At 57.4% G+C, this 14,296-nt stretch overlaps 2 protein-coding genes across 6 annotated transcripts; both read right to left on the reverse strand.

Moving 5' to 3' along the window:
• Positions 1-25: 25 nt before the first annotated feature.
• CCNB3 (cyclin B3) lies at positions 26-5,053 on the reverse strand. The gene is made up of 12 exons (XM_064159212.1): positions 4,959-5,053; positions 4,108-4,226; positions 3,942-4,025; positions 3,659-3,777; positions 3,057-3,138; positions 2,640-2,738; positions 2,368-2,460; positions 1,964-2,101; positions 1,127-1,282; positions 719-868; positions 414-544; positions 26-252 (listed from the first exon to the last, which is right to left on the reverse strand). The coding sequence occupies exons 2-12, from the start codon at positions 4,198-4,200 to the stop codon at positions 207-209; spliced, it is 1,191 nt and encodes a 396-aa protein (XP_064015282.1). The 5' UTR covers positions 4,201-4,226; positions 4,959-5,053; the 3' UTR covers positions 26-206.
• Positions 5,054-7,460: 2,407 nt separating this feature from the next.
• LOC135183903 (protein eva-1 homolog C-like) lies at positions 7,461-13,576 on the reverse strand. Of its 5 annotated transcripts, none has more exons than XM_064159215.1 (8): positions 13,494-13,576; positions 12,026-12,225; positions 10,531-10,654; positions 10,178-10,330; positions 9,892-10,032; positions 9,658-9,729; positions 9,233-9,322; positions 7,461-8,541 (listed from the first exon to the last, which is right to left on the reverse strand). In XM_064159215.1, exons 1-8 carry the CDS (start codon positions 13,573-13,575, stop codon positions 8,156-8,158), a joined length of 1,248 nt encoding a protein of 415 aa, XP_064015285.1. In that variant the 5' UTR covers position 13,576; the 3' UTR covers positions 7,461-8,155. The 5 variants fall into 5 exon arrangements, with proteins under 5 accessions (XP_064015285.1, XP_064015284.1, XP_064015288.1 ...); XM_064159214.1 differs by having other exon boundaries at positions 9,889-10,032; XM_064159218.1 differs by lacking the exon at positions 9,892-10,032.
• Between the last annotated feature and the right edge of the window lie 720 nt (positions 13,577-14,296).

Raw genomic sequence — 14,296 nt, forward strand, 5'->3', positions numbered from 1 at the left:
TGTCCCAGCAGCCAACATCAGCACCTAAGACAAACAGCATTTTATTGACAGCTCCACATGACTTCTTTTTTCCCTCCCCTCCTTCCCCTTCAGTTAAAATTGCCTTTTTTTTGTATGTACAAGGTGCTCCCCTGCCAGAGGGCACCTGGCTATTTACAGGCTATTTACAGAGACAAGGCTAGCAGCTCTTCAGTTTCTCCTCCAGTTTAAGCATGTCCATAGGGGGGGATTTTGGCAACCTCAAAGAAGACCCTGGAAGGAACCACACGGGCTTAGAGCTCAGCCATAGCCCTGATATCTATTCACCAGCACCCCACACCCCCCTCCAGCTCTGAAGCACCCACGGGTGCACTGCTGGTGGTGTTGACCTTAGTGGAGGGGGCAGGCACGAGGCAGAGCCCAGTGACACTCACCTGTGAGAGTACTTCGTGCGCACAGCCTTTAGCTTGTCACGGGGCTGATACGTGAGCAGAAAGTTCAGCCTCTTCACCAGGGGGTGCAGGTCCTGGGAGCGGTAGCCACTGTAGTACTCCAACGTAGGCGTCTGCACAGGGACATGAGGGTCCTCTCAGTGACGGTGCAGCCACCAACTTTCTTCTCCAGCCCTCCAAATCTGAGCATAGCCCCAAAGCATTGCCCTTGCACACCATTCTATCCACTGCTGCACCCTGCGGTGCCTCAGAGAGGGGAGGGAAGAGCAGCTTGGGCAGGCGCTTACCCAGCCACCAAGGTTCTTCATGGTGAGAGCCAGCAGCAAGCAGCTGGCAGCCAGCTTCGAGGGGCTCTCCCGGGCGTAGTCATACTCCTGCAGGGTCATCTCGCAGAGGAAGCGGGCCAGGGTCAGTGTCTCCATGGAGGCACGGGCACACTGCAGCGAGGCAGGCAGGGAAGGGTTCAGCCTCTGGGCAGCTCTGCTCGCCACCCAACCTTCTCAGGGACTGGGGTGCTGCCCCTGGGGCACAGAACACAGATCCCACACACACACAGAGCAGCATCCCAACTCAACTCTCTTGGTAGAGGCTGAGCAAAACCTCTTGCTGCCAGTTGTGCATCCCAGGGACTCCCATCACTACCCCAGGGTGCCTGTGGTCATCTCAACAGCAGCCCACCCTCCTGCCACACCCACCTTGGCAAAGCGTCGCAGGAAGCGGTAGGGGATGGGGATGTTGATGTCAAACTTGAGGGTGCTGAGGATATTCATCTCCATGGCAATGAGCTCTTCCCGCTTGTAGGCATCGTCACAGATGTAGAGGAAGTCATCCACGCATGGTGGGCACCGCTCCTGCCAGGGGCACAACAGCTCAGCACCCTAACAGGGCCTTATCCTGGCAACACCCAGGAAATCCTACCAGTTTGCAGTGCCCACAATGGCTCATGCCCTGCCAGACCCTGAAAAGACTGTGATAACATCCAGGGGGTCAAATGTGCTGCCCCCACCCTTGGCTTTAACCCCAAGCCTTGCTTCCATGAGGTAAACTCAGGTGTCCTGGTGGTCTCTGCAGAGCAGAGGGGAGTTATACGTCCAGGGATACCAGAAGGCAGAATCCAGCCCCCAAGACTGTATTCACAGCCCTTGAGACAGGAAGAGGTAATGCTTGGACAGACATGCCACCTCAGCAGCTCTTAGGACAGCAGCCTGGCCCTGCAGGGACCTGGTCTTCTCCAGTAACCCATGAGGACCAGAGAGATACAGCCCACTCTGCCCCAGCACTCCAAGACAACACAGAATCACATAATGTCAGGGGCTGGAAGGGACCTCCAAAGCTCATCCAGTCCAACCCCCCTGCCAGAGCAGCATCACCTATACCAGATCACACGGGAACATGTCCAGACAGGTTTTGAATATCTCCAGAGGGGGAGACTCCACAACCTCCCTGGGCAGCCTGTTCCAGTGTTCTGTCACCCTCACATGTTAAAATTTCCACCTCATGTTTACATGAAACTTCCTATGCGCAGGAGTCACCTCAAATTTGGAGGCGATGAGGATGGCAGTAGAGCCAATGAGCTGCAGCTTGTCCCTCATGCTCACCACCTCCACCAGGTAGTGGTCCACCAGCTTCACAGCCAGGTACAGCGTCTCGTGGTTCAGCTCAAAGTTCTCCTGCAAGGAGGGGGGCAGGGGGCAGGAGAGGATGTCAAGCAGAAACTGGCTTGCCTGGCCCCACCACAATCACTCAGAGGCCAGAGCTGCCCACGGGGCCAGGCTCGGAGGAATGCAGGTTCAGCCCCAGGCAGGGGAGGGGAAAGCTCAGCTCAGCATTAGGGACACTGGAGGGAGCATCCACTGCCATACTGAGGTCTCACATGCCAAAGGCAGAGAAAGGGCTGCTCTGTGGAAGGCCATGAACCCTCCTCATGCCCATGTACCTGCACCTCCACCATCCAGTCCACCAGGATGGCACGCATGTCCCCACTGATGTCTGGCTGCTTCTCCATGAAGTCAGGGAGTATGAATCTCTCCTGTCAAGGTACAAGCTGTCAAGGACTCTCACTGGACACAACTGCCCTCAAACAAGCCTCTTTGTGACTCTTGCAGGCCCCCACCAGGTGCTCAGAGCCTCTAGGCAGTGGGTGGCCCTGCCCACATGGTCACTGCTTTCCCAGACAGAGCTGCCACCTCCGTGCCAGACATCACCCACCTCTCTGCTCCGCATGTACTCAAAGATCTCCTTGGCATACTCAGCATTAGCATAGGGGTCACCCAACTGCTCCTTGTCTATGTCCTCCACTGATGGTACCTAGTGGGATGGAGGATGCAGCAGTAAGGGGGATGCTTTGAACTCTGAAGGTGACCATCACCCCTTCAGGGCAAGGGTCCTGCACCTCTGCACCCCCTTCTCCATCTGCACCCATCATTTTGTAGCCCCCATCTCATTCTTTCCCATGGGAAATCTTTTGGAGGAAGAAGGTCTCCACAAGTGGCCAGAGTACTCTCCGAGGTCTAAAGCACTGCCTAATGCCCCAGTGTCACCACTAAGGTGCCACAGATCAGCCTCATCGGGATGGGACTGGGGGCCAGGCTGCAACCCAGCCTTCTCATCAGAAGACTTTGATACCTTCACAGGTTCTGGTTTCTCTGGCACAGGATCCTCCTTGGGCTGTGAAGGAGCTTCTGTTGGGGGAGTTTTCTTCATTGATCTGTGCAAGACAAGAGTGCAAATCATTGCTGGGAGGAAGCCACTCCTTGTGGATGAAAGTGGTTCTCCAGAGCCCCTTGTTGCTTCAGGAAGGGGCTAAACCATGCCTAAAATATCCCCATGGAGACACTTAGAACCATTTAGGTTGGAAAAAATCTTTAATAACATCGAGTCCAAAATTCTGCTACTAAATCACATTCCCAGGTGCCACATCTACATACTCCTAATATCCTGTGATCTTTTAAATACCTCCAGGGATGGTGACTTCACCACTTCCCTGGGCAGCCTGTTCCAGGGTTTAACAACCTAGTGAAGAAATTTTTCCTAATATCCAACCTAAGCCTCCCCAGGTGCAACTCGAGACCATTTCATCTACTGTGTGCACTCCCTATCTGGTTGATAGCCTCCATTACCTAAAGGAAGCCTCCACCACTGCTTGTTCTTCCCCAGGGGACAAGTTTGCAGGTGCTGGCCCCGCAGCATCCTCCCCAGTCCCTGTCCTCATCTTCCCAGCTACTCACTTTTTCAGGTTGATTTCATTGTTTTTGGCCACCCCTAGGGCAGCATGGGCCCTCTGGACCTTCTGTGGTGCCACTTTCATAGCCTCTTTCTTTCCTGCCACCACCTGGTTCTTGTGAGCCTGTTTGGGTCAGAAAGGAGTATATAGAGGGATGCACAGAACTCTCCTCCTGCTGAAAAAGCATGAAACACCCCCAGTCCTCCATGCTGGAGATGATACCCAGCCCCATTACCAAGGTTGGGGCTCATAGGAGGTACCTAAGAACCTGCCCACACAGAACTCACATTGGTGATGTCCCCAAATGCAGACCTCTTCTTGGGCCCACCCTGTGGTGAGGAAGGTGACCTCTTGGCTTGACAACTCTCCTCCTATAATAGAGGCCATTAGAAAGATGAGAAGCCAACTTTCCCACAGAAAGCCCACACACTCCTTGCCCAACTCAGAGCTTACCTTCTCAGGGTTGACATTCTCTGCAGCAGGGCCCACCTTGCCAGCTCGGGGCTGCTTGGTGCTCAGCATCTTGGCGTTGCGTGGCAACGGCATCCTGTCCCTTGGTCTCTACCAGCAAGCTGTGAGTAGAGAGGGCTTGATGTGGGGCAGCTACCTGCTCCAGGGACATGCTCAAGGACTGGGGACAGAGCCATAGGACACTTGTCCCTCCTCGGCTGGGGTGGGGGGGGGCTAATGCAGCAGGAACAGGACTCAGCCCTCTCCCTGAGCATGGCAAGAGAAGGGTGCACAGAGGCAATGCCAGGGAAGGTGCAGGCCTATCTGGGGGTTAAGGGAAGGGCTGACATGCTCCTCCCAGGGAAAGGAAGGCATGGAGTCCCACAACCCCTAGCAAGAGCATCCTGTTGGGAGCAGGGAGGTGGATGGGACAATTTCTGACTTCTTGAATGCCAGAGAAGAACATAAGGCTCTCACTCCCTTGTCCTCCTCAACACTAGAGGGCAAGCAGGGTCAGGGTACCTCCACACCCCTGGGGAGAAGGGACCCTTGGGACAGTGGTCTCCACGCTTGGCCTCCTCCGGAGCAGGCCCATAGCATAGGAAACCGAGCCGAAGGACGGGAAGACCAAGGGAGGAAGGGACTAAGACTTCAGGGAGTCCCCATTCAGAATCCACTGCCCTGCACCCCTCGCGCCCCCGATGGCCTCATTTCCCCAGCCCAGGATGCTTCAGGGATCCAGCGCTCGTTAAGAGTCCTCCTAGCTCTACCCCTAACGCACCCTCGTCTTCCCCGTGGCCACACTGCCCTAGTCTGGGGCTCCTCGAAGACTCCGCAGCCGCAAGCACACTTACCCACGCCACCGCCCGCAGCCGGCCCCGGCGCGTTTGAAAGTAGCAGCTCGGCAGCGGCCGGCCAGCACTGGCCGACCGTTGTCCAATAAGAGCGCGGAGCAGAGCCAGACGGTGGCCAATCGGCGAGCGCGCAGCGATGCGGTTGCTAAGGGCAGGGCGGCAGCATTTAAAATTCAGCCCCGGCGACCAATGGAAGAGCGCGCTTGCGCCGGGGGCGGGGCTGGCCTGCCGGCCGCTGCGGGCACTGATTGGTGGGTCGGGCTGCCGTTTAACTCCGGCCCGCGGGCGCTGGTGGGGAGGGTGCTATGGCGGCCGACGGGTCGGGGGTGCCGCAGGTGGAGGAGCGGTCTTGTCCTCCAGCAGCTCCTGCCGTGTTCTGGCGGGACCGAGAGCACTGGGGAAGAAGCCACGGCTCTTCCGCCCGCCCGGGGGGCTGGAGCTGGACTGGGTCCGCCTGCCCCGTAGGACCTGCTTGCTGCTCGCTTCCTTTGCCCGCTCCTTCCGCCGTCAGCACCGGGGCTGCCCCTTCTCTGGGCTGGGGGGCTCTGGTTTGAAGAGCAGGGTGTGCCCTAGGCTAGCCATGCAGCTCAGATGACCCGCTGGGGCCAATCAGTGAGAACGCAGTCAAAGGTGTCATCAGAAGTGGTGTTAGCGGGATGCAGAGGTGCGATCTGCCCAAGTGAGGTGGTCAGGCTCAAGCTGTGACCCCTGCGCCATCGTTTGGGCAGGGATTCCAAAGTACCACGGCAGAGTGAAATAGCACCCAAGGCAAAATCCAAGTTAACAAGGCACAAAACAGTGTTACGCCTGATGTCGGGTCTGCTACTGGTGGAGGGTCCCAAGCTCAAGGGCAGGTCAACGCCTGCAGTCACACTGCCGAGCAGGGAGAGCTCGAAGAACAGCTCAGGCTGCCCTAGTCACGGAATAAAGTGTTGGCTCATAGTCAAATCACGTGTGATGAGGAGTAGGCATGAGACTCCTTGTGCCCACGACTTTCTTTGTTCCTTGCTAAATGAGTTTTGGAAAAGCCATGCACTATTCATGTATTAATCACGTAATCAGTGTTCCGAACTCCTGTGCGCTGATGAGCACTGTGCCGCTGTGGGTTTTCAGAGAACAGACTGGACCTGGAGGAGTTCTTGGCTCAGTTACAGCTCAGGCCTTTACCTCCTTTTCAGCCTGAGCTGAACTACCGTGAGTGTGGTTAAAGGGATGAAAGCATCCATCACACCTGGCTGGGCAGAGATGGCACCAGCAGCCACCCCTGTTGGTTGAGCTCTGAAGGCTTACAACCCCACTGCTGCAGATGGAGCTTCAATGCTGAGCTGAGCTGTTGGCTCTGTGGGTGGGAGCTGCCCTGCTTGTGTAGGATGGTGGTTGCTGAGCAGCCCCTGAACCACACTTGCATCATCTGAGCTGCTCTTGTGGTCCTAGAGGATTTGGGAATGCTCTGACCTGCTCCCTGCTCCCTTGGGGACTGGGATGGCAGGTGGCATATTACGCCACCCATTGTACAGATGTGTCTTCCTCTTTCCAGCTCTTGGGAGCTTTTACCACTGCACCAAGCTCCAGCATCACAGAAACCCCCCCCCCCCCAGCCAAAGTATGCTCAGCAGAGCTCAGTGATCTTTGTGCTTGCTTCTCATGCATGTTGGGGCAGCATAAACTCCAGACAAAAACATGAACTGGGTGCATATTCACCAGGCAGAGCCGGGACACATCCCACCACTGGTGGATAAGATTCTCAACTAAACCTCCCCCCACCCAAGTCTGCCTGAGGCTCTGCGCATGCTTGGGCAAGCTGCCTGCTTTGGGATGAGTCCACATCTGCCCATCCCGCCCAGGCTTGGCAGAGGAAAGCTGGCTTTTCCAGTCCCTGCTGCAATGCCATGCTGGTGCTCCTCAGGAGGCTCTCTGGAAGCCTGGCCCCACTGCAGAGGCTGCAGCTTGCACCACACCTTCTGCACCCAGCCCAGGCACTTCATGTGTGGCATTGGATGGAAAAACAGACCATGCTACATGCAGCTGAAGAGCATTTTTGCCTCAAGTGTCCATATCATGAGAAGAGCTGGATCGCTGCTTCCATCCAGCCCCTTCCCACAGTACTGAAGACCCTGCACTGCTTTATGGAGCTGGAACAGCCCCCAGACCCAGCCTGGCTCCCTGGCACTGTGGGCCTCTCAGGAGGCCCCTCTGCATGGCATCTGGGCATGCTTGCTTCAGGGTTGCTTACCAGACAGAGAGATTCAGGCTCAAAAGGATAAGCAAGGACAGGGAAGTGTTCATGGGATCCCCACAAACTGCTTTTCCCCACTTTCCCTTCCCCAGGCTAAAGCCTTACCCTTTCCCATACTCAAACAGGCCCAACTTGTTACTCCCTGTGGCCCAGAGCCAGAAAATTAGGTGGGAGACAAGGAGTTGATCCATGAAGAGAGAGGGCTGAGCCTTACTGCTTCCTTTTCCTCCCTTTTCACTACTAACAGCAGAGGTCAGAGAGGGACATAGAGCCTATGAGCTGCTGCATTTATTTACTGGGAAAAGCCCCAGCAAGTTTAACCCCAGGACTCTCCTGCCAGAAGGGGAAGCATGAAGGAAAGCAGAGAGCAAGGCAGGGTGACAGAGCTCCCAAATGCCCATGGGGAAGTGAAAGGCAGTGCCATGCCAAGCCACTGGCTGTCTCAGCTCCTGGGTGTACCAGGGTCGTGCTGGGTGATGCCTGTGACGCTGTCCCACACATTCAGCCCTCTCGCTCCCTGCACTGTGTGCTGCCTGAGTGCTGGGGAGAATTTGCAGCACCAGCAGTGGAAGCCAGCACTCAAGAACAAGGAGGAGCAAACAGGCTGGGAAAGTTCAAGGCGGGCTTGGTGTGGTTGAGCGAGGTTAGGCACTAGAGCCAGACAATGCGAGCTGAGAATGGGAAGGTTAGTTTAGGGTTAGCAGCACATTTGTGGCAAAGGAAGTTCCATGAACCATCGCACAGCTCCTCATGACACACAGGCACTGCGTTTTCCAGCCCCAGGTTAGAGGTTTCTAGGCTGGTGGAGCAGCAGGTTGATGGCCACATTGCGGCTGCTGTCACCTTGCTGCCACTCGAGATGCCCACTCACCCCGAGGAGCCCAAACTCTTGTGTCTCTTCCGTGTTGGATCCCACTTAGCCTCCATCTCCCAATGCTCTCTGGCCATTTTCTTCCAGTTCTTATTTGGTGGCTGATTTGATCTTGTGAATGGCATAAGGACTTGACTCCTTGGGCATCCAGATCTCCTCCCCTCCACGACTGTGGTGCTCCACTGCTCCCTCCATGGCTGCTGTCAGCTCAGGGCTGAAGATGCTGTCTGTGGCCCGGTAAGTGCGAGTGAGGTGGCGGAAGGAGGAGTCCGAGGAGCTGTCATCAGGAAGGTCTTCATCCTGCTCGTCTCGCAGCTTGGTCCTGCTCAGCTCTGAGCTGCTCCCCAGCTCTGGGTCTTTTAGAGCCTGTCCCACCTCCTGGAGGAAGGTTGTTTTGGGGCTGATGATGCACAGCAGGAGCATAAGGCCTCCTGAGACCCCACAGAGAAAGTAAAGGCCAACTTTCTCTGGGACACCTGGAAGAGGAGAAAAACAAAGAGAGACACCAGGGTACAAGCCGTTTTTGCAGCTTGTGGGGTACAGTGCCAGGAAAAGCACCTCTGATAGGCACACAGGAAGAAGAGGAGGGGAGCAGGGATTCCCTCAGCACCTGAGCAGGACAGCCTTTGCCCCAGCAGCTGTGGGAGTGCCACCCAGAGCCTTATTAGCACCCAAGTGTCCCAAAATGCCCTATAGGAAACACTCACTGGGATGCAAGGTAGGCAACACTGGGGAAGGAATCCTCTTACGAGGGATTTAAGTGAGTCATTTCCCCTGGCAAGGGAAATTTCTGCCTGCAGAGAGATGCTCTCTGTCAGTGCATCTTCAAGGCAGGGCAGGAAGGAAGCAGACCCATTGGGTAATCCAGCCCACTGGAGAAGGAAGGTCTGCAGGCAGGACCACAGTGCACTGTGACTGATAGTGCTGTGGGACCTGGGGGCTTGTTCAACCTCCTAGCTCCCACCCTATGCAGGTCTCCCAAATCCAGCACGGGTGTTTGGTGCTCTCCTCCCTTGTGTACCTGCTGACACTGCTGACTGCTAGGGGGATCTGGCTTCCTCTGAGCTGAGCTCCAGTCTGAGCAGAGTCCATTATGGGACCTGAGCCACCCTCCCAAACCTGTCCCACTCCCCCAGGTGCTGGGTGAGAGCCGGGGAGGGCACATACCCCAGAGGTGGGCAAAAGCTGCCAGAGAGCTAGTAAAAATCATCTGGTCTTCCCGGAGCTTGGAGAACCTGGGCCCTTTGTACCAGCCACCTGCAGCGAACAAGGGGACGTGGGCTGAGACATGAGATGTTGCCCAGTGCCCTGCTGCCTGCCCCTGTCTACCATGCTCTTTCCTTCCTGCACAGGAAAGCTCCCCTGCGGGTACTCCTCTGCTCTGCTCCCAGCAGACCACATCTCTCCAGCCCCTCAAACATGGGGAAGGACTGATGAGCGGCTTCAGCCACAGGACAGTGATGCTGGGATAGAACCACAGGGCTTCTGCCAGTGGTGGCCACCAAGGATGCAGAGAGGCCATAGAAGGGGGGGTTCACTTAGGACATGACGCTGCGCTACTTTTGCCATAGCCTCCCCCCATCCCTGGTTACCATGCATGTAGTCCGAGAGCAGGAAGGGGTCCGAGGAGTCAGAGCCCACCTCCTCCAGCAGCTGCCTGGGCACTGCAAGGAGAGCATGCACTGAGCATCATCACCCTGCTTGTACCCAGCTGCCCCCTCCCATCTCAGGGAGCCCCATGCCCCTGTCTTCATGGCACGGGGTGGGCATAGCAGGGACTCAGACAGTGGGCCCCATGCCCCAGCCCCGTGGGTGGCTCTCACCACAGGTGTAGGAGACTCTCAGCTGTTTCTTTGTGCCAGGGAGACATGGGTCTCCAAAGGTGGCCTGGTCAGCAGCCACTGTGCAGTTCACCTTACGGTGGCACCTCTTGGAGACCCTCCGCAGGGCATCTGGAGCCAAGCACTCTGCAAAGACATAGGGCATGGACCTGTGGGCAGACATGGCTGCCCCTGTCCGCTGAGCCCCAGCCAGCTGGGGTCCGTGAGCACAGTTACTCAGCCCATGCTCTCTGCATGGCTCCTGGCCCCATGTCTTGCATTTCCAGCGTACCTATATGGGGTCCCCTGGTGTTCAGGGCATCACACTCTGGCTTGCCCCGCAGGAATCGTCCATAACTTGCGGAATAAATGGCCAGGATGGACTTTGGTCGGCACTGCAGCTTCAGCTTGTCGTTCTCACACACGGTCTTGACCCGATGGTTCCCTGGGGAGTGACATCAGTGTCCCAGTGCCTCCTGAATCACCTGCAGTCTCCTTCTCCCTTAGCCCAGCTGAGGGGCAGAGAGCAGCTGGGGCAGGGCTGGAGGAGGGCTGCGAGATGCAGCAGAAGCGTTGGCTCCTTCCCAAGCCACTGAGGCCAGGGAAGTGCCCACACAGCGCTGCCCAGACCCCACTGCACCTCACCTGGCCGGCACTTGTAGGAAGTGATGAGGTACTTGTGTGTCCCTGGGCATGGGTCCGGCCCAAACACTTGGCTGTGCACTGAGAACTGGCACCACTGCTGGTCTTGGCATTCAGACAGCAGCTTCTGGAGAGCAAAACAGGACGGACAGAGTGAGGATGGGTGAGGAGATCTGAAGCTGCGCTCCCCTCTGTCCCTTGGTGCCATGACTAGGCCTAGCGAAAGGGCCTCTCACCCCTCAGAGTTGCGGCTGCTCAGGCCTCCTTCTGCCATCACCCTGCTTCCTCCTGCACTGCACAGAACAGATGTGTCCCAAACACCCCTGCAGATGTGCGGCAGCCGTGCAGATGTGCACCAAATACCCGCGCAGATGGGCAGCAGGGCGCAGCTCCGCGCAGCAGGGCGCAGCTCCGCGCAGCGGCTCCGTGCGGCCCCGGCCCCGCCCGGCGCAGTGCAGGCGTTCCGCCGCCAGGGGGCCTCAGGCCGGTCCCACCGCCGCTCCAGCCGCGCCCCGCCGGGACAGGGCTGGCCTCGCCCTTGTCCTCGCATGCTCCGGCGGCCCCGGGCGTGGCGCTGGCAGGGCAGCTTCGGGCAGCCAGGGCTTGGGTTGGCGCCGGGACTGCGGCCACTATACCCTCCGCAGTGCCAGGCGAGTCGCAGGCCCCAGCAGCCGCGAAGCCGAAGCCCGAGCAGAAGCCGCCTTCAACTCCAGGCTGCTTTCCGGCTGGGGAACTGCCCTGCCACTCCAGCCCTGGCATCCCACCGCCTGAGGCAGCTGCGACGCCTTGCATCTTCCCCTCCCTTCCTCTGCGCCTGAGCCTCGTCTTGGTTCTCACCAGCTGCCAGAGGTGCAGTTTGAGGAGCAAATACAACTAATCTCTGCTCAGGTTTTGCCTAAGCAGAGATGAGCCTCGGCAGTCCCCATGCTCTCTGCTCTGCAGATGCCCCCTCTCCTCCAGCAGTACCCTCTGGGCTGCAGGAACCCTGCCCTGAGCACCCACAGTCCCTGGGCAGAGCAGCTCCACCTCTGCAAGCCTGAGCCGCACAGATTCAGCTCACAGAGCTGACCTTCGGTCTTCAGACGTCTCTGCCACTGTCCTATGCTTAACATGCAAGCTCTGGTGACCCTGACCTGTGTTCGCAGGGTGCTTTGTGGGACCAGCTTGGTGCCACACCAGCATGGTCCAGATCAGTGCCTGCAGAGCTCCTGGGACATGTGAGATGCCAGGACAAAACCTGCAGCTGGAGCTAAACCAGTCAGCAAATCCTCATGATCTCTCAAAGCAGGGACCTGGCCTCTCAGCTCTTGTTGCTCTTCATCTCCATGTTCCTCTTGCCCAGCAGCAGCAGCATGCTGCTGGGTTTGCCGTCTGAGGGGAAGGGGTTTTGCTGCAGCCCTAGCAAGGGGCATAGGGAGGCTGTGCTGCCACACAGGCAGCCCAGTGGTGTGGGAAGGAGGAGTGTGCAAACCTGCCCTGTGGAACCCTCTGCACCTACCAGGTGGGCAGTGGTAGACGTGCACTCAATGTTCTCCTGGGAGGCATTGCCAGGGCTAGGGCAGAGGTTGGGGCTGGGCACACGACGCCCATAGAAGGCACCAAGGATGCTGATGGTGGTTTTGCGAGGGCAGATGATGAGGAGCTGCTCCCCGTCACAGGTGTGGGCAGTGTGATTCCTCAGCACCTTGCGCAGGTACCCTGGAAGGGGAGAGCACAAAGCATTGACTGGAGCTGTCACACTCCCCCAAACGGATACAACAAGGGGGGAGTGGTAGCTCCAGCCCCGTGCTTCTCACTCTGTCTCTCTGCAAACCAGTGCCAGGCTCAGCTGTACAAAGAGCCCTTTCACCTTCTTTGCTGCCACTAACGCTTTGGTGTCTGTGGACAGCATCCCAAATCCTGGGCATGTTTGGGGTCATGGGGGAGGAGTAGTGAGAGAAAAGAGTTCCCACATCCAGCTGCTTCACAGCTGGCAGCCCTGGTGGTTTGTATTTTATACCAAGGTGCAAACAGTGCCATGGGGACTCTCCATCACACCATTTTGGGGCAGTAAGCAGCTGTGAAGATAGGGGCTGCTTTGGGTGAAACCACAGCCAGGAGGCTTCAGGCAGATACTGCAACTGATACCGGCTGCTTGCCGGGGCCGCTGACTCAGTCCCTGGTGGTGCGGTTGTGCAGTTAGCTCTGCCCAGATGAAATCACATCCTCTTGGCCACAGCCCGCTCTGCCGTGCAGTGAAGGTGTGCATGGCTGTTGCTAGAAGAACCCTCAGAGGAATAGCAGCCCCCAGACACTCAGCCTACCTGTGCCCATCCTGATCGTCCCAAGCACTGTGGCACAAAGGACCCCAAATTTCTGCCTTAGTTACACCTATGAAGGTCACTGGTGCTGCTCTCAGAGAGAGGATCTGGCTCTTGCTGTGGCTGACGGCTGTGCACTCTGCAGCACCCCTGCTCATGTATGGCTCTGGCTGGGGACCTCTGATACTGGCCTCTTGGCAGAGACCAGGTAGAGCTTCAGTTCATCTCTTCCCTTCCTTTCTCAGAGCATCAAAGGCTTGCAGGAGAGCCTTCAACTACACACAGAGACTAACACTGAGGACATGAACATGACAGCCAGGAGAGTCTCAGAAAAATTCAAGGACTGCCTTATGATTTGTATTTTTACTTTTCTGCTTACAAACTGTCTAAGGCAGTGCAGCAGCAGTGAGGCAAATTGCAACCTTGCTTGCACTGGGGCTGTGGGATGTACACAGGCTGTTTCATTTCCCAGTCCTGCCATGAGGATAAAAAGCAGATTTTTTTTTTGTTTGTTTGGTTTGTGGGTTTTTGGGCTAATTCCCTCTGGCCTGCACTGGTTTGTGCCTTGCTTGTCCCTACCCCACCAACCCACCTGCTGCTTTGCCCTCCCCTCACACCAGCATGGTCCCCAGCATCTCTTGTTACCCTGCATGTGCCCCCACTCACCAGAGAGCTCCGGGCTGGCCTCCAACCCCATTGCCAGGCTGAGAAGAACCATGGTTGCTGCTGGCCCCACCGGCCCGGCCATGGCACGACCACCGCTGGCTCTGCTGCGTCCCACCAGGCAGTCTGTGCTGCTCTGGTCCTCAGCGGCGGCAGGCGCCGGGGCTGGCAGCGCACAGGGACAATGGCTCACTTCTCTGCCTTGCCAAAGCGCTGGGGCCAGGCGGGTCCCTGTGTACCCAGTCTTTGTCTGCTGCCCGGGGCAAGGGGGTGCTCTGAACAGCTGGGACACTCTCAGCACAGGGACACCTCCCACGGGGAGGGAGGGACATGTTTTCAAAGGCACTTGGTGGCGGGTGAGCTGGAGTCGTGCCTTGGCATCACCACCACTGGAGGAGAAACCAGCAGCCCCTTCCCTCCTACCTCCATTCTCCCTTGGCAGGGGGACAGGGCTTGGTGAGGTTTCCAACATGCCCCCTGCTTCTCACAGGCACGGTGAGAAATCCGGATGCTTGTGCTGTAATCTGCACCTCGGCAAATGTCCGGCCATTCACCGTTTGGGGAGGAAGGGAAGTGCTGCCTGTGCTGCCTCCCAAGACGGTTGTTCCTGCAGAAAAGGCAAACGCCCTCATCAGAAACCATGGGCAGGGACCTCCTCACTTCCACCCTTCTTCCTCGACAGCCTCTCCAGGGCCAGATATTAGGCACTCTGAGACCTTGGTGCAGGGAGGGCATGATGCCATCTCTGTGCCCTCTGCTCTGCAGGAGTTAAATCCTGCTTCAGCTGGCAGCTCGGAGGGGAATAA

The sequence above is a fragment of the Pogoniulus pusillus genome, chromosome 19, assembly GCF_015220805.1.
Source record: "Pogoniulus pusillus isolate bPogPus1 chromosome 19, bPogPus1.pri, whole genome shotgun sequence".
Lineage (NCBI taxonomy): Eukaryota > Metazoa > Chordata > Aves > Piciformes > Lybiidae > Pogoniulus > Pogoniulus pusillus.

Coding starts and splice junctions, on each gene's coding strand:
- CCNB3 (XM_064159212.1), bottom strand. CDS start 4,200: ATGCCGTTGCCACGCAACGCCAAGATGCTGAGCACCAAGCAGCCCCGA. Junction 3,778..3,941: donor CATTTGGGGACATCACCAAT/GTGAGTTCTGTG, acceptor TGACCCAAACAG/GCTCACAAGAACCAGGTGGT. Junction 253..413: donor CGCACGAAGTACTCTCACAG/GTGAGTGTCACT, acceptor GGTTCCTTCCAG/GGTCTTCTTTGAGGTTGCCA.
- LOC135183903 (XM_064159214.1), bottom strand. CDS start 13,575: ATGGCCGGGCCGGTGGGGCCAGCAGCAACCATGGTTCTTCTCAGCCTG. Junction 10,033..10,177: donor CACCAGGGGACCCCATATAG/GTACGCTGGAAA, acceptor ATGTCTTTGCAG/AGTGCTTGGCTCCAGATGCC. Junction 8,542..9,232: donor AGCTTTTGCCCACCTCTGGG/GTATGTGCCCTC, acceptor CTCCTCTTCCAG/GTGTCCCAGAGAAAGTTGGC.